Source organism: Eretmochelys imbricata, chromosome 10 (assembly GCF_965152235.1).
Source record: "Eretmochelys imbricata isolate rEreImb1 chromosome 10, rEreImb1.hap1, whole genome shotgun sequence".
Classification (NCBI taxonomy): Eukaryota; Metazoa; Chordata; order Testudines; family Cheloniidae; genus Eretmochelys; species Eretmochelys imbricata.
In genome coordinates this window covers 62494146-62519164 of record NC_135581.1, presented here as the reverse complement: position 1 = coordinate 62519164, position 25019 = coordinate 62494146, and the positions used below count along the sequence as shown (strand labels likewise).

At 41.8% G+C, this 25019-nt stretch overlaps 1 protein-coding gene across 1 annotated transcript; it reads left to right on the top strand.

Annotated features, from left to right (window-relative positions):
• The first annotated feature begins 365 nt into the window (after positions 1-365).
• On the top strand, positions 366-24232 carry MAPK6 (mitogen-activated protein kinase 6). The gene is made up of 7 exons (XM_077828464.1): positions 366-495; positions 10673-11020; positions 11233-11877; positions 13515-13659; positions 19275-19439; positions 20824-21025; positions 21859-24232. The coding sequence occupies exons 2-7, from the start codon at positions 10883-10885 to the stop codon at positions 22955-22957; spliced, it is 2394 nt and encodes a 797-aa protein (XP_077684590.1). The 5' UTR covers positions 366-495; positions 10673-10882; the 3' UTR covers positions 22958-24232.
• Positions 24233-25019: the final 787 nt, after the last annotated feature.

Genomic DNA, 25019 nt, shown 5'->3' with positions numbered 1-25019 from the left:
CTCACTTATCTGCACCCAGTCCCTCATAATCCCCACAACCTGCTTCTGCCCCCTTGTTGCTACCCTAACCCATGCCCCACTTCCCAAACATTTGTGCCCCAGCCATTTCATGATAATCCAGGGTAAGACCCCCTCACCCCCATCCGTTCCTACCCCACGGGACACCCCCGTGTCTATGCCTGTGCCCTTCCCTCCTGCAGCCCCTCACTAGGCCTTGCCCCCTCCCTCGCTCCCGCAACGTCCCCCCGCTCCGAATTCGCGCCGGCCCCGCCCTCTCCCCGCGAGGCGGAGCTGCCGCCTGGGCCCCGCCCCTCGCCCCACGAAGGCGGGGCCAGCCGGCGCCCGCCCCTCTCTACCCTTGGAGCCGGGTTACATGGCGGCGGCTGGAGCGGTAGCGAGGCAGCCGGGGACCGGAGCCGGAGCGGAGCCCGCCGTTAGGGCCGGGCGGTCCAGGAGCCTGTGCAGCGCAGCCCCTCAATGAGCCTGGGCAGCCCCGTGAGTGTGGCCGGCCGGCGGGCGGGCGGGCGAGCGGGCGGGGCCAGGCCGCAGTGCGCGCCGCGCGGGGCCTGGCCGCACAAAGGCGCTTTGTTCCCTCCCCGCTGCCCGGGATCTCCCCCGCTGCCGGGCTCGCGGGCCTGGGCCGGGAGCCTCCGCAGTGCGGCGGGCACATGGCCCTCCCGGGCAGGGCTGCAGCCGGCCCTGGCGTAGGTCAGGCCGCCCGGGCTGCCCTGCGTGCGGAGGGGACGCGGCCGCCCAGCTCCCCTCACCCCTGGCGGGCGCGCCCCGCGCGGGGTTATGCGGCGCCCATGGGGCGGGGAGACGTGGCCCAGTCCCCACCGGGCTGAGGCAGCGTGGCTGCCCGGCCCCGGGGTGCCAGTCCCGGGAGGGGGCTTTTCCTCTGCGGCTGAGCGCTGGGGGAAGGGTCTGGTCAAGGGGGAAGCCTGGCTCGGCTGCCGCCCACGGGCTGGGGGGCGACCCCGGCCACAGGGCACCCGCAGCCCGCCCTGGGCTCTTCCTCCAGGTTGCGCCTCGCTCTTCCCTCCATGTGGGCAGCGGGTGAGACAACTGCACCGTTACGGGAAGAGTTGGCGGGCTGTAACCGGGGCTGTCCACGCTGCGCCGAGCCCCCAGGGCGCTCCGCACCCGCCGCCTGGCCGGAGCCCAGGGTGCGCTGTTAGACAGCGGCCGGGCTCCAGCCCGGAGCTGGCTGCCTTAGAGACGGAGCCCTGTGTTGCTACTGAGTTCGTAGTGCGCTTTGGGGGCCCTTGAGATGGAAGAAGCTGTGTAATGGTAGGGCTTTGTCTCTGCCTGCAAATGAATCGAAGGACATTTGAAGGTAGACACCTCTTTTGTGCTGTGGTGGCTCGCCGGCAGGATCGCTTGTCAAATATCAAGTCAGGTGTAATAGGTGGCAGGTATAAGGTCAGTGCTGAATTGTCTTTTGAACATTACTCTTGGCACCTATCTTAACATGTTTAAGTCTCGGCAGAGAGCCAATAGAACGGGGCAGAAATACTGCTACTGGTAGCTGGAATTGTCTCCCTTTTGGGGACCCACCAGATTGCAATGCTGTGCGTCTATGTATAGTGTCTTCTTTTTAACACAGTCTTATCTTTCGCTCATGGAAACGGGGTGGGTGGGTTGTTCAACAGGTACAAAAATGCAATCCATTAGGGAAATGATAGTTTTCCTTGTTAATGTTCTTTGAAAGGAGCAGTTGAGTAAATAAAAAAATAAACAAATGTGAACTAAAATGTATAGTTTCTTGGTGGCTTATCTTTTCTTTTAAAATTAAAATAGACTACAGAGGCTTTGGCCTGCAGTTGGTAACTTTGAGGGGCCAGACTAGTGTCATAGTGCTTTGTACTACCATTTGGGACATTACATCCTAGAGGTGAAATCCTGGCTCTGGAGAAGTCAGTGTAAGTCAATTTGTTTCAGCAATGGGACTAGGATTTTGCCTACTGTCTTCTGCTTCCAAAGTTAACAGTGCCTTGTACCTTTTGTTAGCTGAGGAAATCCTTCTGGTACCTCTGACCATCACTCATTTAAAAGGAGTCCTCTCCAGTTATTAGGATGATGGCAGGTACGGTCTTGAGATAAGTGTTCATGGATCTTCCCAGGGGACCTTAGATGACCCTGTGAGGGGAAGGATTTCAGAGTAGCAGCTATGTTAGTCTGTATCTGCAAAAAGAAAAGGAGTACTTGTGGCACCTTAGAGACTAACAAATTTATTTGAGCATAAGCTTTCGTGAGGTACAGCTCACTTCATCCAATGAAGTACTCCTTTTCTTCCTGTGAGGGGAAAGAAGTTTTTTGATTTGTTTATAAGTAGTTAAATTACAGAACAAAAGAACACATTTTGCATGATTGTGAATTTATTAATAAAATGGGCACAGTTGGTCAAACTGGCAAAATACAGTAATGTTTAAAGCAACTGTGAATGGTGAAAATATTTTTTGTTACGTTAATACAGTATTATTTTTGATCAACTTTGTTGTGGTTAAATTAACTGTTGTGAACAACGGTTGTGATCGAGCCAGTGCAAACATTTATGCTAGGTGCTACCACGAGCAAATAATGTATTGTATTTTTATTATATAAAACAAGTCTTTTAATCTAGCTATAAATTCCAGAAAGTGGTGGTTGATAATTGGAAATATAAATAGACTTTAGGTGGGAGCAGTAATACAATCTGATACTTTTTGAAAAAGGATAGTGGAAACTACAGTTGGAATTTAGATTAGCAGCCAGAAGCCTGACTGAATATATGCTCTTGTGATCAGTCTTTTTATATTTATTCTTGAGACTCTGGTCGAAAATCATATCCTGGTGATGCAATGAATTTACAGCCACCTTGCAAAGTTGCTGTTATCAGAGTTTACCAAATGAAGCTTCTGTGTGTGAAATATTGACTATTGCATGAAATTACAATAATGGAGCCTCTAAATATTGGTGTGTGTTTGTGTAAAAAAAATAAAATAAAGCATTTTTCTTTTTCATCTGTCCATTAGTTTTGAGAATAAACTAATAGTAACATCTGCTGACTCTCAGCATATAGTTCCCTAAACTGTAGGGAGTAAGTAGGAGGGTTTAGAAAAACAGCAATTCCATTATGACTCACTCTGCCTACTGACTGCAACGTGGCTGATCTAAAAAAAATATAGATGTGCACCGCATCTTTTATAGTTTAAGGGACAGGGCATATCAGGTTGTGTAATAGTTTTCTTTAGCGTCTCTTACTTAGTCTTGTATTTTCCCTATGCGTAACTACTCTAGCTGTAACTAAATGATTACATAATTAAAATTAGCTGTTTTTTTTAGTAACTGGGAGCCCTGGGGGGGAAAAACCCAAATGTCTAGTGTAATACTTTACAGTAGTGTCTTATTGTCTGTAGCATTTATTATATTTAAATGTAAAGATTGATGTAGTGTGCAGTTGGGGAGAAATTGAGATATTTGAAAGGTCTCTTGCAAACTGAATTAAGCTTTGTGATGTTGCTTGTGTTAATGTTTTGCTGGGCTGACAATTTCAAGGAAGATGTCTGGCAGTGACTTATGAAAAGAGCAGTTTTGTTTGGCCAGAACTGACCTTCCTTTAAAACATGGCTGTACAAAGATGGTAATCCCTTCGTTCATTTATTTGAAATTTATTCGGGGGGGGACGACGACAGGGGGAGGGTGTGGAGTTGTAAGAGTCCTGCTTAGTGTGATCACCTTGAATAGTACCTGGTATCACAAATAGTCTAACTGAAAACTACAGTACAGTGTATCCGATGAAGTGAGCTGTAGCTCACGAAAGCTTATGCTCAAATAAATTTGTTAGTCTCTAAGGTGCCACAAGTACTCCTTTTCTTTTTGTGAATACAGACTGACAGCTGCTACTCTGAGTACTGTACTATTCAATATATGTAATGGGGCAAAATCTGGTCCTTAGACTCTTATACAATGTACTCCTTTTATAGGAATCACATCTGTCCTGGATGATTTGATTATTATGAGCAGTTGATTCTTGCAAGCAGAGTATAGGTTAGAATAGGAATAATTTTGTCCCAGTGGTTTTGATCACTATATGCGATTGATTCTTATATCAGTGATACTTACAAATGGAGTGCACTATCCTACACTATATTTAGCAGGAAGATATCTTTGTTATACATGCTGCATTCTCTAATATGTATATCTGTTCAGTGTATCTGTGTCACAACTTGAAAAAGAATTAGTAGCGACAGATTGCTTTTCATGTAGCTATCTTTTTTTATATTTATCCTTTTATATGGAGTCCCAAGACAGGGAATTGGACTGGCTCTTCAAAATGTAGGTCTTGTATTGTATATAAGATCCAGAGTTGACTGTCTTGTGTTTAATAAATGTCAAACTTGACACTTGGCAAGTTTGAACACTTATAAAAACTTCAACTTTATGTGTAAAAACATAAAAGGCACAATTGACACTGTAAATTTGTTACAGTTCGGAGAGAAACAAACTTGCGTCATCATTTGAGGTTACTTTGAGGTTGGCGTGGGAAAGGCTTAATAAGAAGTTCCAGATAACTTCTTGTCTCTTCATTCTGACAGGAGCATACAATAATGACTTTAAACCCAACTTTAATCTTTTTCCCTCCCCTTCACTTCTTATGGTCCAATAAAACTATTGTGGTCTTAGTAGCAATCATAAACACTGTACTTATTAACTTGTCTGGGAAAACAGTTGTTATGCAGTGTTGCTGCTTAACCAGCCACTAGAGGAGGCAAAAGTATGATGAAAGCTGGATTCCTGAAAGAGAATATCTTGCAACTACCAGCTTTTACCCTGAGCTAATCCAAGAAGTGGTAGCAGTGAGGACATTGCAGAATTTGAGCGCAGTGCTGTACTATTCAAAAAGCTATTAAGCTAGCCCTCAATGTATTTACCTTCTAGGTAGAAGATGTGTAGGTACAGAGAAAAGATAATGGGGAATTAATGATTAAGGGCAAATTTTTTAGATTTTTGTTTGCTGAAAACTTTATTATAGTCAGAATTGTGGCTCATCTTCCTCTTACTCATTGGTGTGAGCTTTGTTTAGGTGGTGAATAGAGACCTTGAGTATCTCCACCACATTATTAGAAGCCACCGTATAGTTTTTCACATTGTGGACTAGGGTGAATAAACTGACTTATAACATATTTTACACTGTTGTTGTAGCCATATTGGTCCCACGATATTAGAGAGGCAAAATGGGTGAGGTAATATCTTTTATTGGACTCGCTGCTGTTGGGGAAACGGACCTGCTTTTGAGCTTACATAATCTCCTCTTCACATCCGGGATAAGGTACCCAGGGTGTCACAGCTCTATACAAGGTTGAACAGATTGTTTAGCATAAGGAGTTAACATGCTGTAAGAGACCGTTCAAGGTGACATGGGCAGTTAACCGTCTTTGTCCTACATCTGCAGTGGTGTTATAACATGGTAGTCCAGTGAGTTAGTTCCTACAAAAGAACTGTATTAAGGCACACTAACTGCAAGACACTTTTCAAATGGTTGAATGCTTGTATATCTACTTATCTGAAGTGCTTCCGTGGCTCCCATTGCTGTTGTATCTGAATGCCTCGCAATCTTTATCTTTTATCAGTTATCCTCCCAATACTTTATGTTGTAGGGAAATACTTCTGTTCCCATTTTACAGATGGGGAACTGAGGCCTAGAAAGTCTAGTGACTTGCCTGTGATCACAGAGGAAGTCTGTGTACTAGTGTTTAACTCTCTAGTGTTTTTCCATACTTCCTTTCTAACTAGCCCAACTTATCTCCTTTTGTTTTCATTTTGACAGAGTTCTAATGAAAATTGGCTTAATATGTCATGCAGAGGAAGGATATTGCATGACCTGATATTAAATAAATAAAAAGCCATTTTTAATGGGATTAGGGATGAGACTTGGGGAGAGAAGGAATGGGGACTGCAACTTCCTTTTCATAAAGTTAATACAGCTGTCTTTGCTGCTTTTTGACTTTCATTAGTGTTGTCACTTCCGTGCAAACCCTGAAATGATGATGGGAAGATAAGCAGATTTTGCTTGCTACCTCTATTTCCTAGCTAAAGGACTGACCAAGTGTCTTCTTTCCTATTCCAGTCCTTTTCAGTGAAACATATTAAAGTATGGACTCTGGACGCAGTATCAAACAGAGTTTGAGAGAGAGTCTATTGCCTGCACATAGAAAAAATCAGAACCGTGAAATGACAATGGTGTTACTTATGGGGAAAAAAGAAGACCCTAAAGAATAGAAATAATAAAATTTTAGAAGTACATATGTAGATGATCTTGAGTTAATGAAAGATTTGAATGAATTAAAGTTTCAAAAATGATCCTTCCATAACAATTTTAGAAATATTTGAAGGAAAGGTAACTCTCAGTGGGTTCAATTGGTTTGCAGGGAGTAATCTGACTGCAATTTTTCTGCTAGATTGTGTAGATGAATTGCCTGTTGACAAAATGATGTTGTCTTTGCAAATGACTGTCTGTGGATGTACGCCAGTAATAAAATAATTCCTATAAGGTAAATTGAAATTGAATTAACAATCAAGGTGTTAGGAACAGCTTGATGGTAGCTGACTGTACCTTAGGCCAATTAATATTAGAATGTAACATATTTCCTACATGTAAAAGGTGTCCTCTCCATAGGAAAGGTCCTCATATACTTAGGTAATAACTTCAGTTATAAACTAAAAATGGGCTTTGGGGCACAAGAACAAGTGTTCAGAAATTTTACATACGGCAGGTCAAATTTAGTGAGTTGATTATACATATTGCTTGAATGATTTCTCGGTATTCCATTCAATTTATAATGAGCCCCTAAAAAACACTTAATCTGCTTACGGTTAAGGTTGCTCAAATAAACTTCCTCAGAACTCCCTAAAATAATTTTAAGGCTACACTCAGACACCATACAATATGTCATCAAAAAGTAGCCCACCACCCTAAAAAAATTCAACTGAATCAGTGTATAAATACCTTCTTACTAGGGCTGTCAAGCAATTAAAAAAATTAATCACGCAATTTAAAAGATAATAGAATATCATTTATTTAAATATTTTTGGGTGTTTTCTATGTTTTCAAATATATTGATTTCAGTTACCACACAGAATACAAAGTGTATAGTGCTCAGTTTATATTATTTTTGATTACAAATATTTGCACTAAAACAAAACAAAAGAAATAGTATTTTGCAATTCACCTAATACAAATAATGTAGGGCAAAGTTGAACTTGTTGAATTATGTACAAAAAAATAACTGCACTCAAAAACAAAACAATGTAAAACTTTAGAGCCTACAAGTCCACTCAGTCCTATTTTTTGTTCAGCCAATCACTCAGACAAACAAGTTTGGGTACATTAGAAGGAGCTAATGCTGCCCACTTCTTGTTTACAATGTCACCTGAAAGTGACAACAGGTGTTTGCATGGCACTGTTGTTGCTGGCATCACAAGATATTTACGTGCCAGATGCGCTAAAGATTCATATGTCCCTTCATGCTTCAACCACCATTCCAGAGGACATGCGTCCATGCCTATAATGTGTTCTGCTTGATAACGATCCAAAGCAGTGTGGACTGACGCATATTCATTTTCATCATCTGAATCGGATGACCCCCGCAGAAGGTCGATTTTCTTTTTTGGTGAGTCGGGGTCTGTAGTTTCTGCATTGGAGTGTTGCTCTTTTAAGTCTTCTGAAAGCTTGCACCACACCTCATCCATCTCAGATTTTGGAAGGCACTTCAGATTCTTAAACCTTGGGTCGAGTGCTGTAGCTATCTTTAGAAATCTTACATTGGTACCTTCTTTGCATTTTGTCAAATTTGCAGTGAAAGTGTTCTTAAAATGAACAGCATGTGCTGGGTCATCATCCGAGACTGCCATAACATGAAATATATGGCAGAATGTGGGTAAAACAGAGCAGGAGACATACAATTCTCCCCCAAGAAGTTCAGTCAGAAATTTAATTATCACATTTTTTTAATGAGTGTCGTCATTATGGGGCATATGAATGTTTAGCATATCTGGCATGTAAATACCTTGCAACGCTGGCTACAAAAGTGCTATGCAAATACCTATTCTCACTTTCAGGCGACATTGTAAATAAGAAGCAGGCAGCATTATGTTCCGTAAATGTAAACAAACTTGTTTGTCTTAGTGATTGGCTGAACATGAAGTAGGACTGAGTGGACTTGTAGGCTGTAAAGTTTTACATTGTTTTGGGGTTTTTTGAGTGTAGTTATGTAACAAAAAAAAAAATCTGCATTTGTAAGTTGCACTTCCATGATAAAGAGATTGCACTACAGTACTTGTATGAGGTGAATTGAAAAATAGTATTTATCATTTTTTACAGTACAAATATTTGTAATAAAATAATATAAAGTGAGCACTGGACACTTTGTATTTTGTGTCGTAGTTGAAATCAATATATATGAAAATGTAGAAAAACATCCAGAAATATTTAATAAATTTCAATTGGTATTCTATTGTTTAACAGTGTGATTAATCGCAAATAATTTTTTTGAGTTAATCACAGGAGTTAACTGCGATTAATTGACAGCCCTACTTCTAACACATTCAGTTCAGCAGTTGTAGTGCCTTTAATGCTCAGTACTGGGTTGCCAATGATGCCGTCCACACTGGGCCCATTATGCTTGCCAGGCAAAGGCGTAATGGGAGAGTTTCGTTTGGGGGGCTATGCAAGCTCCAGGAGCTCTATAGAAGTCGGGGGGGCTACCATCCCCGGACTGTGGCCTCTTCCTCCCCAAGGCTCCTGGTGCCCACCGCTTGCTCCTCTCCACTCCCTCCCCCCCTTCACTCGCCCTTAAAGCAGGAAAAAGTGATACGGCCATGGCCCCTGGCTCCCCCGTTCCAGTTCACCATATCTCTATATATGAATATCATGTCAAATAGAAATTTCAACGGCTGTAAGAGATCCAATACATTATGAGATCGCAAGAAACATGAATGTCATCCAATGATCACACATTCTAAAAAGGCAAATGATACAAACGAGTAAGGGATACTCCCGAGGGAATTCTGCACAAAATAAATAAATTAAATCTGTGCATAATATTTTAAAATTCTACATCTTTTATTTCTCAATAAATGTGGATGTTCCAGTATGGCAGTGGGGAGCACAGGCCACTGGCTGCACTGAGGTGGGAGATCACCCTGCAGCCTGCCCCACGCCAAGGCACAGATTCAGTAGTGAGGCTGCACCTGACCTGACACACCACAAGGGCTAGGCATGTCCCAGAAACACTCTGGGGCCCTGCCCCTCCACCCTAGATGTGCCAAGAAAGTAAGCAAGAGAGACAGTGTCTCACACGCAAGTCCAGCTCTGGCCCCCAATCCAGATGTGGGGCAAGCAAGCTCAGCCCAGCAGGAACCAAGTGTGCAAGGTCTTTGTGGAGGGATCCAGTTATGGGGTGAGAGGGTTCTGTGTGGGGCAGTCTGAGTGTGGATGGCTTGGTGAGGGGTCTGGGTGCGGGGGGGATCTGTGCACAGGGGCTCGTTGCGGGGTTCTGGGTGCAGGGGGAATGGGAGTCTGCAGGGGGGTCTAGGTGAAAGTGGTTGGAGCTCAGCAGGAGGGGTCTGGGTGTGGAGGGATGGGACTCGGCAGGTAGGGTCTGGGGGGCTCAGTGATGGAGGTGGGGAAGTGGGGCTCAGTGGAGTGGCGGTCCGGGTTTAGGGGAAATGGAGCTTGGTGGGATGAGGATCTGGGGTGTAGCTGGTTGGGGCTTGTCAGGGAGTGGCCTGGGTGCGGGGGTGGGGGTCAGGATGCAGGTGTAAGGGATAGGCAGGGAGTCTGGATGCTGGGGGGGTGGGCCTCAGTGGGATGGAAGCTTGGGTGCTTGGGGCTCAGCGGGGGGGGGGGGGGTACGAGATGGGACTTGAGGCTTGGGAGCCTCAGTCTGAGTATCATTGCTTTGTAGCCAGATGTGTATTGTGTAAACTTTGTAAAGCATTCCTCATTGAATGCAAAGTTTGAAGTTTCAAATAAGTTATTTATAAAAAGCCTAAGGCTCTCATTCAACTCAAGAATGGCTGAACTGGTTTTCCTTAAACTTTCCTTTAAAAATCACATTAGGCTTAGACCAGTGGTTCTCAAACTTCCTTGCACCGTGACCCACCTTGGACATCAAAAATTACTACACGACCGCAGGATGGGGGACCCACAGTTTGAGAATCCCTGGGCTAGACCATATATATAAAAATTTGTATACAAACGTGATTTTTTTTCACCATTTTGAATGAAGAGCAGCAGAATATTATAATGAAATTCTTGCTACTGACCTCTCTACAACAGAAAGAAATCTCGGAGAATTGTCAAGATTTATACCATGCTTCCTTCGTTATTCAAATCCAGTAGCTCTCTTTGTCTGCATATCTAATATATTAGTGGCAACAGAGGAAAGTTATTCAGAGGCAGCAGGTTGGTGGTTAATGTCACTTCATCCTCAAAGAGCATAAAAAGTATGCATTATTTCTAGTTCTGTAATTACGGTGGTTTTCTTTTTTGAGGTTACAGGTGATTGTGCTCAAATAATGACCTACAACTTGTCTGAAGCAGTCTAAAAGGGTTTTTTGTATAGAAATGCTGACCTATTTTCTTTCTCTCTCCTTTTTTTTTTTTTTTTTTTTTTAATTTCCCCTCCAGGTTGTCACGGAATAAAATGGATGGTAGCTTTGATTGTGATTGTGGTGAGCTGGAGCCACCTGATCATTAACAGAAGGCGTCTTTTGTAAATCAAGATCCGCCAGTTTCCTGTTTAACTAGACTGTAAACAAAGGAGGAAGAAAAGGAAGAAAAAACATAGTGCTTACCAGCACCATAGAATGACGCTGCTCAGGACCAGTCCAACACTGAATGTATCTGCACTGTGAGGAGGAGGATGTTAATAGAAGTCTATTATGTGCATATTTATTCACATTTTTGTTAAATGTTACCCAGTTGCATGGTAGAGCTGAGTGCATAGTATGTCATTTCATTTCGTTTGAGTTTCTTGTGAGTATTTTCTTTAATGTCTGCAGAGATTCTGCACCTTTCTTGAACTATGAATGCTGCAATCTTTCTATCTTATGCTCAGTTTGAGTTATAGCGTTTGTGGGCTCTAAATTTAAGGGGACACAACAGGCCTGGTTGGCTAATAATGCAATGAGAGTGTCAAAAAACCATATTGCAGTCAAAGCCAAGTTTTTCTTCTCCCTTTCTGTAAGATCTTTCCTTCAGATACCAGTGAAAGAGTGTCTACGTATTTACAGAAGCTTGGTAGCTTAAGAGGAAAAAGAAACTTGAAGAATTTCAAAATGGCAGAAAAGTTTGAAAGTCTCATGAACATTCATGGTTTTGATCTGGGCTCTCGGTATATGGACTTGAAACCACTGGGCTGTGGTGGAAATGGCTTAGTTTTTTCTGCTGTCGATAATGACTGTGATAAAAGAGTGGCTGTCAAGAAAATTGTCCTCACGGATCCTCAGAGTGTTAAACATGCTCTACGTGAGATTAAAATTATTAGAAGACTTGACCATGATAACATTGTGAAAGTATTTGAAATTCTTGGTCCCAATGGAAGCCAGTTAACGGATGATGTGGGCTCCCTCACGGAACTGAACTGTGTTTACATTGTTCAAGAGTACATGGAGACGGATCTGGCTAACCTGTTAGAGCAGGGCCCTTTACTGGAAGAACATGCCAGGCTTTTCATGTACCAGCTGCTACGTGGGCTCAAGTATATTCACTCTGCAAATGTTCTGCACAGAGATCTCAAACCAGCTAATCTTTTCATTAATACTGAAGACTTGGTGCTGAAGATTGGCGACTTTGGTCTTGCACGGATCATGGATCCTCATTATTCCCATAAGGTTTGTGAAGAGATGGATTCACTTTTTAAAAAGTGATATCCTGATAGCCTATCCGTCTTAGAATGGTCTCTCTTTGTCTAGATACTTTAATAGTATTCATCATTATAATATAAGTGCTTGATGGCAGGGTTGGTGAAAGTGGAAAGTTTCTTAGGCCTATCCTGGATTGGTAACTAACTTTCCCTCACAGTATTTTACAAAGTTGCAGCATTTGCTGTTTGGCTAAGAACACTGGCAGAGTAAGGCTATGTCTACACTGCGTACCTTTCAACAGCGCAGCTGCACCATTGTAAGTTGTGCTGTGTAGCCGCTCTGTGTAGCTGTCTCCCAGAGACTTAATATAGCCACCTCCAACAAGGGGTGGTAGCTTTGTCTCCGGGAGTGCGGCTTCCACTGATGAAGCGCTGTCCACGCTGGTGCTATTGTCCTTAAAACTTTTTTGTCATTGAGGGGGGTGGTTTTTTCACACCTCTGAGTGACAAAAATTTTGATGAAAGTGCTAGTGTAGACATAGCCTAAGTTAAAATGTCATTATCTCCATAGGTAGGCATTAATGGCTGCTAGCGTACCATGAATGTCTTGCCTTCAGCCCCAAAACATTGAGATTTTCACCTCTGATGGCTTTGTGTCTCATCAGGCCTTTTGAAAGTTCTGAGCTTGCTACTTTAGTTAACTATCTCCCATGGCAAGTTACAAGTAAATTAATCTAGGGTTGCAGTGTTTAAAATTTTGGCAAATGCAGTGGATGAGAGTGCTGCTTTTTAAAAAAATCCTTATAAATTTAATATTTTGGGGGGCTTGTTCTGCCCTCAGATAATTTGTTTGCTTCCAAGGGGAGATTGCATGCACGTAACCAGGAAGAGAATTTAACTCTGGGTGTTTATAAAAGCAGTATTTAGATGAACAAATGCACAGTTTAGGATTTAAGAGCAACGCATAGATGTAGAATTACAGGAACTTTAGATTACTTTAAAATATCTCAAAAAGAAAAGGAGTCCTTGTGGCACCTTAGAGACTAACCAATTTATTTGAGCATAAGCTTTCATGAGCTACTCAGATAAATTGGTTAGTCTCTAAGGTGCCACAAGTACTCCTTTTCTTTTTGCGAATACAGACTAACACGGCTGTTACTCTGAAACCTTTAAAATATCTGTGCATCCCCAGTGTACAAATGTGACTACTCACTGGGCTTTAGTAGTAGTAGTGTGATCTTCCTGTTTGTTGTTTCATGTTTCAGAAGGGATTTGTTTGTTATCTCCATTAACTTGACATTTGGAAATAAGGAACTTTTAGGAGCTATACCTAATTTGACTAATAAAATAATATCATACTGATTTATGCAAATCAAGTTGCAAGTGATTGATTAAATACAATCACCATTGTACTTAACTGTTTTAAAGATTGCTGTAAAATAGCCCTTTCAAGATCAAACTTGGAGCTCATTGCAAACAGTATTTAAACTTGTTTAGTGTGCTTATAAAATATACAGTATTGGTATGTGTGGTACACTAAATGTAACAGGTAGGATAATATATGTGGTCAAATGGTCTAATATTGTCCTTATCTCTGGAGGCTTGGATTAAAATAATTTTTTGTCTTGAGGAAATTTTACTTGCATTTTCTTTTTTCTTCCTTAGGGCCATCTTTCTGAGGGATTGGTTACTAAATGGTACAGATCACCCCGTCTCTTACTTTCTCCTAACAACTACACTAAAGCCATTGACATGTGGGCTGCAGGTTGCATCTTTGCTGAAATGCTGACTGGGAAAACCCTCTTTGCAGGTTGGTAGCGTACTGATTGTCATTCACCCAGGCACACCGGCTACTGCTGGGGCAGTCTCGCCCCCCCCCACTCCCCAGCAGCAGGAGTTTGGGGAGAGCTCAGGGCTGGGGCGTGGGGAGGTGCTTACCTGGGGGGGGGGCTCCCCAGAAAGGTGAGAGGAACGCCCCTCCCTCAGCTCCTCCTAGCTCCATGGGCTGCCTCTGCCGGGAGGCACCACCCCCGCAGCTGCTAGCCGACGGGAGCTGCAGAACTGGGGCTTGGAGCGGAGCGGAGGCAGCATGTGGAGCTCAGGAGCGGGGAAGAGAGCCTGCCCCAGCCTCGCCAACCCTCTTTCTGCCTCCCTTTCCCCCGAGCACCAGTGGTGCCACTGGCCGCCGCCTCGCCTCCCCCCCCCGCCCCAGCACACGTGGCGAGCGCGCACGGTCCCCCCTTCGCAGCACCTGTGGTGCCCCCTGGTGTGGCCCCCCGAAGCTGCCCCCACCCCAAGTTTTAGTCAAGGGTATGTAGTAAGTCATGGACAGGTCATGGGCTGTGAATGTTTGTTTACTGTCCATGACTTATACTAATAATACCCGTGACTAAAACGTAACCTTATTCATAGCCCACTTCTGGTGCTCCGTTGGTGCAGAAAGGACATTGTTTAGGGTAGGATATGTCCCTTTATGAGTTTGTGGTTGTCAAAATTTGTAACCTCCATTAATGTTTTCAATCACATGGGATGCAAACTTTTACTTTCCCTGAGAACTACACTAACTTCTGCCTGTATAACTAACACATGTACAATGAATGAAATACAGGTCTCACAACAGTAGAAGCAAAATCCATTCAGTTCTTTGAGTTGGGAGTGTGACGACACTGTTTCCATACACTTAAAAAAAAAAAAAAATCGCTGCAAGGAAATTCCTAACTTCAGGCATCAATATAAAAGCTAAGATGAGAGCATTTTGCCCTTTAAAATGCCATTGATTGGGTACCCTATCTTTGAAAATCACTAGGAACTTGAAGGTACATAGAGATCTGCCTCTCTCCAGAAGTTTGTCCTGGAATTAGTAGATGTATGAAATCTTCCAGTGAGCACTGAGAAGTGTCTTTTAGTACTGAAGAGTACTGAAGTGTCTCTGGTATCAAAATGTTTAATACTCTAAAAATAGAAATATAATGTGCTTCTAGCTTATTGAGAATGATTGATTGAAAGAAATGTTAGATGGCTCTGATGGAAAGAATGCTAGTCAGTAACAAAAAGTCCTGAAATTTGGTGCTATGGGTGCATTGATTCAGTTCTAATATAGCACAAACATAGAATCTCCTTATATTAAAAATGTAATCTAAAAATACTTTAGTAGCAATGTTACATCACTAGCATTTAGATTACATTTTTAATATACATTGATCCTAGGATTATGCTCTTGCCCTTTCCTATGTCAGAATTATTACATAAATAAAAGCATAAAGCCATGTATTGTCTTGATGTCTTTCATAATGGTAGCTTAATTTTACATCTTGTTTGTTCAATTTTTCTTGAAAAATGAAAGGACAAACCATCTATATTTGTAGTTTCAATTTCTGCCTTAACCTGGCCTCAAAACACTTACCACCTATGGATTATAAACGGCCTCCACTTTACTTTATCTGTCCACCTTAACTTATTTACATCTTCCCTATGGGCCGCAAACCACTTCTTGCCTCCATCCACATTCTACGTACTGACCATCGCATATGGGCCAAACGACTCTACTTCGCTTCAGAACACCCTACCTCTTCCCCACTCCTCTTGGCTAGATGACAGTGTCTTGCATTTTGGCTTTTGTATCATGCTTTCCTCCTCCAGTATCTCACTATGGACTGGCAAGCTCAATCTACTCTACCCTTCATAGAGGGGTTTTCCAGCTGCTCACTTCTGTTTTGCCCTCTAGACATGGGTTGGAGATCATGCCCTCCCATTACAGACAGATTCACTATTACATTCTCTGCTACGCCCATAGACTGAGACTTGTTCTTTATCTTGGCCTGATTTGATTTTAAATATCAAGATTGAGTATTAATCCAGACATTTATTTTATTATGTGAAAAGAGTGGGCTAAAAAAAGTACTTACAAAGCAGCCAAGCTTTAATCTCTCTCTTAAATGCTACAGTACAGCTTAATTTTGTGTGTTAAAGGCATGGTAGCTACAGCAATGTATCTTACAGGGAAAGTGAGTTAGGCTGGGCTGTTGACAAGGATATGTGTGGATAGTTGTATAAGGAGACTTGCTTCGTGAGGATGCTTTGAAGCTCATATTTAATAGGAGTTTGACAGAAGTACTTGCAGAGCTCTTTCACGTTTGCTAGGTATAACAAAAAAATATAGGATGCACTTATGTTGGTGATGTACAGAGTTCGGTGCATTAAGGAGAGCTTAATGCTGTTGTCTGTTTGTGCTCTGCTAAAAGGTGGTTTCCTAGAAAAGCCAATGATTTCTAATGGCAAAATGTCACACTAGCTGGAAAGAAGAGTGTGTGCTGTATAGTATTGTAAAGTACATCTTATGAAATTGCTTGTGCTGTGAGGGCTTATGCAGTTTTTCTCTCTCTAATACAGAAATGTCCAAACTAAAACCACTACAAGACGAACTTCCAAAAGTGCTTAGTACCCACAATTGGGGCCACATTTTTGAGAGCTAATTGTTCTCGACGGAAAATTGTTGGCAGCTGAGCACTTTTGACAGTTTGGTCACTTCATTTAGGTGTCTGAAGGGGAAGCAGCTGAGCTCGCTTGAAAATCTGGCCCTAATTGCTTGGTAAAGACTTTTCTTTCTAACTCTATGCAGTTTTGTCAGCAGGTGTAGGATTCTTGTATCTAATGCATCCTGTGGCCACAGGCTATACAAATGCATATTTGAGTGTCTTGTTTTGCCACCAAGTAGGATACTTGTACATCCTTTCTTCATGTGTGGTGTCAGTTTAAAAAAAATTGAGTAAATCACAAGAAGGTGGAGTTGTAAGCCTGTATATCTGGAAACATACATTATCCATCATCCAGACTTTTAAGTTGTGATTCAGCCCTCATAGGGAAAATCCCAAGTTCAGCATGTCTGTTTACATGTGATATCAGGTAAAGAAGCAACTAGAAAAAACTCCTACTAAATCCTTGCTCGGGAAGCTAATTTAGTATCATCTTAGCTTCCTGAATAAGAGAGAGGTAAACTTCTAATGTCTTTAGATAGGTGGGAGGAGGGGAAAAGTCAGAGAGGTATTTAACATGTTAATATCAAGACATATATTAATTGACTTTTCTGATTGGAACACTGTTCTTTTGAGGTTTATAGTGTTCGTTGCCTGTCTGTGCTTTCAAGTTATCCTCAGAATCCTGCTTATTGGAATGCAACTTCAATGAAAGAGGAAATAGTAGACCCCAGAATACTTGGGGCTTGGGGAAAAAAGTTGATTATAACTATAAAGGAATTTTTAGAAGGCATTTTAAGAGTAGTATAAAATACAGAAGTAATATATTTTTAATAGCAGTTACACATTCACATTTCCAAGCAAATATTTAAACAATAAGTAGTTCATCTTGAATGAGAAAAGAGAAGATATTTTAAATTTTCTTAAGCAGATTCTTAAATAGACTGAGAGAGAGAAACTAAAGCAGCTGCTACTCGTCAGCCCAGGCAAGTGAGGTACAGCCTAACCGAAGAATTCAGAAACTAATTTCCAAAAGCTACGTTTTTTGTATATATACAAATTTAAGGACAGTTAAGCATGTATATATTTAAATAAGCTAACGCAACTCCACAAGAAGTGCTTGTGATTTGATTTAAATAAATCTGTCACTTCAGTCTCCCCCTCCCCCCAATCTCCATAGTGAAATGCAATGCCAGAAACCGTAAATATGGGTGGGGCTCAAATTTTGGTTTAGGTAACTGTGCTTCAGGAAGCTGCCTTGTTACCATGGGAACTTACCATGCCCAAGAGTCATTTTGTGAAGATGTTGCTGTGGTAACCACAGCTCGATGAGGCTGCAGCAGTTACGACCAGTTCTAACAGTGGGGCTGCAATGGGCTCCCTCCCAGCACTGACAGTGGGACTAGCTCCCTGCATGGTCAAGGGACCCTCGACATCATGGCACAACATGCAGGGTGGCTGCTGCAGTCATCCCACCTCAGTGCAGCAAGACCCCTAGCCAAGATTGCAAGGAGGAGGACAAGACTGCAACCACAGGGCAGGCCACCCCACTGTTGAACAGTTCCTGGTTGGGGTCAGCTCCCGTTGCCACACTCCTGGTTGACGAGTGAGGCCATCACAGCAAAGCTGCAGGGAGCACCCTGCACTGCTGCAGAGCCAGTGACACCCAATTCCTGAAGGGGCAAGGTGCAGGGAAAGCTGCGGCCCTTTCATGGGAGAACAGAGGTCCCCGGCTGGGATTATTAGGATGAGTCACTTGCAGCAGGGGAGGCCACCCTGCTGCTGATTGGTTCCTGTTGGGGTTCTCCTCCTCCTTGCAGTCCTGGTCAGCAGTCTTGTGCCTAAAGGGATCAGATGTCAACGGCACTGCATCAGTGCAGGGTGTCCTCTGCAGATCTGCTCGCTCGCTCATCAGCTGGGAGTGTGTGGGGGCTGTCCTGCATAGGAGCCATTCAGCAATGGAGCAGCCTCCCTTACAGCATGGGTCTTGCAGTCCTGGGTGGGAGTGTCTGATCTGTCCTGCTAGGACCTGCTTGCCCACTCCCATGACAACAGAAGGCTCCCTGCACAGCCAGGGTGTTGCTGACACCTGACCCAAACTATGAAGGTGCAAGGGGCAGGAGGGAAGCTACAGTCAGTCCTGGCAGGGCAGAGCAGAGATCCTGGCCAGGACCGTGAGGAGGATGAGTCCCTGGGCCTGGCCGCAGGGAGGCCACCCCACCACTGAATGGTTCCTGCTAGGGGCTTATTGTCATCGTCCTCACAGTCATGGCCAGCTGATCAATGGAAAAGCTCCCTTCTAATTTAGTAAGTGTTTTGTGTTTAATGCATCTCTTTATGCCTGCTGTCCCATATTTATAGTCTTGGTTTTTGAATAGTCTTCTTAACGGAAGTGTTGCATGGTTGCCTTTTTAATATGCATAAGTACACTTCATTAAGTATTTTAAATGTTAATACTGCACTTCAAAAATAAAATACAATATTCGTACAAATTTTACGTGGAACACTTCTTTTTTTTAATCAACTGATATTGATATGTTGTAATAGTATTCCTGACATTACTGCAAGATTTCAGATCCGAATTGTACTGCAAAGGGATCAATTGATGGGTCTGTGAATTACGTTAAAGTAAATAAAAGTGAGATGAATCGTCACTGTTCTAGAGGAGCATGGAACCTAAAGTGCTCCAGATATTGAATGAACTATTGAGTAAGCAAAATGGAACAGCTGGAGGGGGCAGGATATTAGCAAAAGACAAGTGGTGAGACCTATTCTTGGAGTTCGATGTACAGAAATTTAAGACCCTGTAAGGCATAATATGCTAACATCTAGCCATACTGCACTAATTCCTTCTAAGTGTACTAAACTACTTTTGAGCTCATGTGTTTGTCAGAAATTAAAGAAAGTTGTTTGGAACATAACTGACTTTTTGTCTTGTCTGCTTAATATTTAGGTGCACATGAACTTGAACAGATGCAGCTGATTTTAGAGTCAATTCCTGTTGTGCATGAGGAGGACCGTCAGGAGCTTCTCAGTGTAATCCCAGTTTACATTAGAAATGATATGACTGAGCCGCACAAACCTTTAACACAGCTGCTTCCAGGCATCAGTCCTGAAGGTAAGTGATTCTGAAAAAAATCTAATTTTAGTCCCTGTAAATTAAAAATTTTAAAAATCATAGCAGACAACTTTACAGTGAATGTTTTTGGCACCAACTTGGTTATGTACTAAGCATGTTTTCGTGGATGGCAGGATTGATACTATATATGATGTCACATGTTTGACTCTTGGTCATTCTCCAGAATAGGAACTTTATGGAGGCAGTTGTTTCCAGTCCTTGTGAGAAATGGAGAATCTTGTATCACTTGGTCAGTCCTAGAGGAATGTTACATGGCTTTCTTTGCAGGGAGCCGAAGAAAGAGGGGGCATCTCTGTGACAATTCAAATAATGCAGAGGTGGGGAGAGGGTTATTGAGACGTTAGTCTTCTAAAGGCATGTGAATGATGTAATTGGTTCAGGAGTATACAGTAATTGTTCTGAAAACATTTTAGGCACTATTTTGTCAAAATTGAAAAGTTTTGGTTCAAGTATTCCTGCTTGAACAAAACATTTTGAATCTCTTTTTGACCATTCCTGAGTAGGTCAGTGGCACTTGCTAACTTGGTTTAGACCATGCTAACTCGACTAACTTACAACTACTAAGAAATTCTCTTTTTAAAATCACCACTTACTGCTGTATTCTGCCTTTCCAGATTTATAGTTAGTCAATGTTCCCTCTAATTTTTTACATCTATGTGCGGAATGAATTTTATGTGCACCAATATGGAGGTGATGTGTGGTGGGGGTGGGACCAAGGGGTTTGGCGTGTGGGAGGGGTCTCAGGGCTGGGGCAGAGGGTTGGAGTGGGGGGGGGGGTGAGGGCTCTCGGTGGGGGTGTGGGCTCTGGGTGGGTCTGGGGATGAGGGGTTTGGGGTACAGGAGATGGCTCAGGCCTGGGACACAGGGTTGGGGTGCTGGGGATGTGAGCTCTGTGGTGGGGCTCGGGATGATGAGGTTGGGGTGCAGGCTGCCCTGGGGCTGCGGTGGGGAGAGAGGACAGACTTCCCCCGCCCTCTCTTGCAGCAGCAGGCCGAGGGAGAGGCGTCTCTCCCCAGCTGTGGCAGCTCCGGGGCTGGGGCCAGGCGAGAGATGCCTCTCCCCGGCCACAGCAGCTCTGGACCTGTACTGGAGCTGGGGGAGAGGTGCCTCTCCCTGCCTGTGCAGCCCTTGAGGGGACTTAGGTTACAGTATGGATTTTTGTCCAGATTGATTTTATCACCTGGTTGCTTTTGTCTTAAAATCATTCTGTACCTTTAAGTCTCAATGTTTTCAGCAGTCTTTGACATAGACCTACACATGTAAAATAAAGCACTGGGTTTATAATCCCCAAGTGTAATTGTTTCAGGAATAAAGATTTTCAGCTTCTAATTACTGATCACTGTTGTGGTTTTACTCTCTACAGCACTGGACTTCCTGGAGCAAATTTTGACATTTAGTCCCATGGATCGATTGACAGCAGAAGAAGCTTTGTCCCATCCTTATATGAGCATTTACTCCTTTCCAACGGATGAGCCCATTTCAAGTCATCCTTTTCACATTGAAGATGAGGTTGATGATATTCTGCTCATGGATGAAAGTCACAGTCATATTTATAATTGGGAAAGGTAAATTTATTCCAAATGACGTTTAGATATTAATGAATTGTCTTGTGCTTCTGAATCATGACATCTTCCTTAAATCTAAAGTAAGAGGCTATATTTGAGATGCTATGAACATATCACTTAAAGAGCAGTAGAACTCTGCAGAAAGCAGGGATAAGTATTCCCATGGTGAGAAGTTTTTTCCTCCTCCTCCCCGCTTCACCTTCCCAGGAACCCCAATTGCATTTTAATTGATTTTTCTAAATTAACTTGAGGATAAGAATTTTCCCACAGCTTGTCTCTGTAATTAGTCTTTATGCGCTTTATAATTGTCCGCTGCAATACAAAGCACAACAAAGACTGACTTGGATATGATGATGTATGTCTATTTTTCAGTCTGCTAGGCTTTTAAGATTAATTTTTTTTAACTTTCTTCAATAAGACAAATTGGTCAGGAATGCAAATTTTCCATATTCTGCATTCAGTAAATACACTAGTAAAGGCATAGAATTGCAATTGTCATATTTAAAAATATCTTTACTTAAAATAGCATTTCTGATAGAAGAATATTTTGGGGGTGGGGGGGATTCTTAATTTGGGTTAAATCTCATATTTTAGTGATTTATATTCTGATATTTAAAATGATTAAAGACATGCATGTATAAATTACCATATTCAGGATGCATTTAAAAATCTAAAATACAGATACAGCCCAGTTCAGTTAAGAAAATAACTTGCATATGTTGAATTGTAAATGGTCTAGCGGTATTCCTAGCCCTTGCTCATTTTGTCTGGGATAATTTGTAATCAAGAAGGTTTATTTTCATTCACTAACTCTAGGAAATTAATGATTACAGATACCATGAAAGTCAGTTTTCAGATCATGACTGGCCTATTCATAATAACTTTGAAGCTGATGAAGTTCAGCGTGATCCAAGGGCTCTTTCTGATGTCACTGATGAGGAAGAAGTGCAAGTAGATCCTCGCAAATATTTGGATGGAGATCGTGAAAAGTATCTGGAGGATCCTGCTTTTGACACGCACTTCTCTACTGAGCCTTGCTGGCAATATCCTGATCACCATGAAAACAAGTACTGTGATCTGGAATGTAGCCACACTTGTAATTACAAAATGAGGTCATCTTCATATCTAGATAACTTAGTTTGGCGAGATAGTGAAGTTAACCATTACTATGAGCCCAAGCTTATTATAGATCTTTCTAACTGGAAGGAGCAGAGTAAAGAGAAGTCTGATAAGAAAGGCAAGTCAAAATGTGAAAGGAATGGATTGGTGAAAGCTCAGATAGCTCTTGAGGAAGCATCACAGCAGCTTGTTGAAAAAGAAAGGGAGAAGAATCAAGGGTTTGACTTTGATTCATTTATAGCAGGAACCATTCAACTTAGTTTACAACATGAGTCTACTGATGTTGATAAATTAAATGACTTGAATAGCTCAGTGTCCCAACTGGAATTGAAAGCCTTAATATCAAAGTCAGTAAGCAGAGAGAAACAGGAAAAAGGAATGGCCAACTTGGCACAGTTGGAAGCTCTGTACCAAACTTCTTGGGATAGCCAGTTTGTAAGTGGAGGGGAGGAGTGCTTCCTCATAGATCAGTTTTGTTGTGAAGTCAGGAAGGATGAACAAATTGAGAAAGAAAATACTTACACCAGTTATTTGGACAAGTTCTTTAGTAAGAAAGAAGATACAGAAATGCTAGAAACTGAGCCAGTAGAAGATGGAAAGCTTGGGGAGAAGGAAACAGAAGAGAGCTTTCTTAGTAACAGTGGGGAGTTTCTCTTTAACAAGCAGTTAGAGGCTATAGGTATCCCTCAGTTTCACAGTCCTGTTGGTTCACCACTTAAATCAATTCAGGCCACATTAACACCTTCTGCTATGAAATCATCTCCCCAAATTCCCCATAAAACATACAGCAGCATTCTGAAACATCTAAACTAAAACACTCAGCAGACATTTTTTTGTATTCTTCATGAGATGTTTGTCTTTTTTTTTATTACTAGTGTAAGTAATTTTTTTACTTGAATCAGATGGTGTAATTTTGGTATGGATTTCATTAGCGTTCTGTTTACCATCATTTTTACAATCCCAGAATTACTTTCTATACATGAGTTAGTTTTTTGTTTTTAAACTGGCATGTCGTTTGCACACAAAATTAAAGAATAGAGCAGAATAATGCAAAATGTAGGAGGAAACAGAAAAAAATGCACTAAACCAAGTAAAAACATTCTGTCAGTAAAACAGTTGTCCATGTTTTGCAGAAAAAAGAATCTTGCCTTGAAATTTACACAGTGAGACTGTACATAATTGCATGAAAATATCTATTTTTTCCCTGAAACATTTTTTCATTCGTGTATTAGTTTTTCATACTGTATACATTTCTTAGACACATGATACCAGCAGCAACTGAAAATGAATGCAGAATTTGGTACGCATGTGTTATCTACCTCAAGGTAACAGCAGTATGTGGCAAAACATTAACCACCCATAGTGCTTCTCATATGCACTTCTCTTTAGCCAGCATTATTATAGTAGCTATTTTTCCTGAAAAATCATTCAATATTTATAAATGTTCTGGTATGCATTCTTTATAGTGAAGTGTTAATATGTGGCACTTTTATTTATTTTAACAAATAAATATGTTTTCTGTAATTACAGAACGTCAACTTAATTTTTGAAGTTACTTGGCAGATAAGGTTTTTGTTTAGCACTATGGTTTATTGCCTACATAGCTGAATATATAATAACATTGGCTTATTCTGAGGCTGTCCAATACATTTTTTTTTAAAGTTTTCATTTCACGTAAAGCACTCACTGTGTATAGGAATTTGTAATGTGGGGGTGCTTGATCTCTCTACAAAAATTAGGAATTGCTTTATCATAAAATGCTCCTAGAAGTCTTAATTGTGTTCATTTTAAAAAAAATTTTGTAATGTTAGTTGTCTGCATGGAAATAATTAAGGTACATTATTATTGTAGGTTAAAAGTTATATATGGTGAGACATTTTGCTTTTACTGTATGTTTTTACTGAATAATTCCCACCCCCAAAACAAGCATGAATAAAATTAGGTTAAATGTAGCATGTAGCATCTCGGTCTTCTGGAAATTTGTTTTACCTTCTTTTTTTTTTGTTTTGTTTTTGTTTTTTTGGGATACTGTATTATTGGCTCCCCTCTTTAAAGAAAGACAAATAAAACATGGCCAGCAAAAAATGACTCTTGTTTCACTACTTGTACAATGAGAATTACCTGCTGCATTGTAACTTAGGTAGATGTCACCATTTATATTGTGGCCCGTGTGCCTGCCCCCAGTTTTAAATGGTTTCTGTTGCACACTCAGCCTGTGATGACTTGAGTGTTGCCCACATACAAAACAAAACTTAACTTGGAAGTGGAAACAAGTCCTAGGTGGTATATTCCTGGAACTCCTACTGTAGCAGTATCCTGTAATATTAAATGTATGAAGGTCACAAATGTGATGTACTGAGACTATAATGTTTGGAGGCAGGTGAGCAGTAGCTTCTATAATCCAATTGATGAAAATTCAGTTATTGTGGGTGAAGATCTTTAATTTATAAATAAGCATTACTGCTTTCATTGGCAGCTTACAGCGGCAAAACAGCATGGTTATGTGCGTAATGTTCCAAGAGTACCAGCAAATTTTCAAGGTACCCTTTCTCTTTTGGCCACTGCTTGGAGCCCTGCTTATACAGGATCAGATTATGCCCTCCTGTTCCACATACATAAATAGGTCACGTGGTGAGGAAGGAAGGGGCTCCTCATGTCCTGCCCTATCACCACAGGTGTCTATCCTGTTCTCCCTGAGGTGCACAATATGCCACAAGGCACAGGGAAGAAATTAAGCCAGGTCTGCCCCACATGCATGGGACAGCAAAATTGGCTAGATTGACTAGAGTATGCAGCCTCAAAGCTAGTCCTACCTGCAGTTCTGGCATGATGTACCCTCAACATGGCACAAATGAGGCCATTGTTTTACAGATTG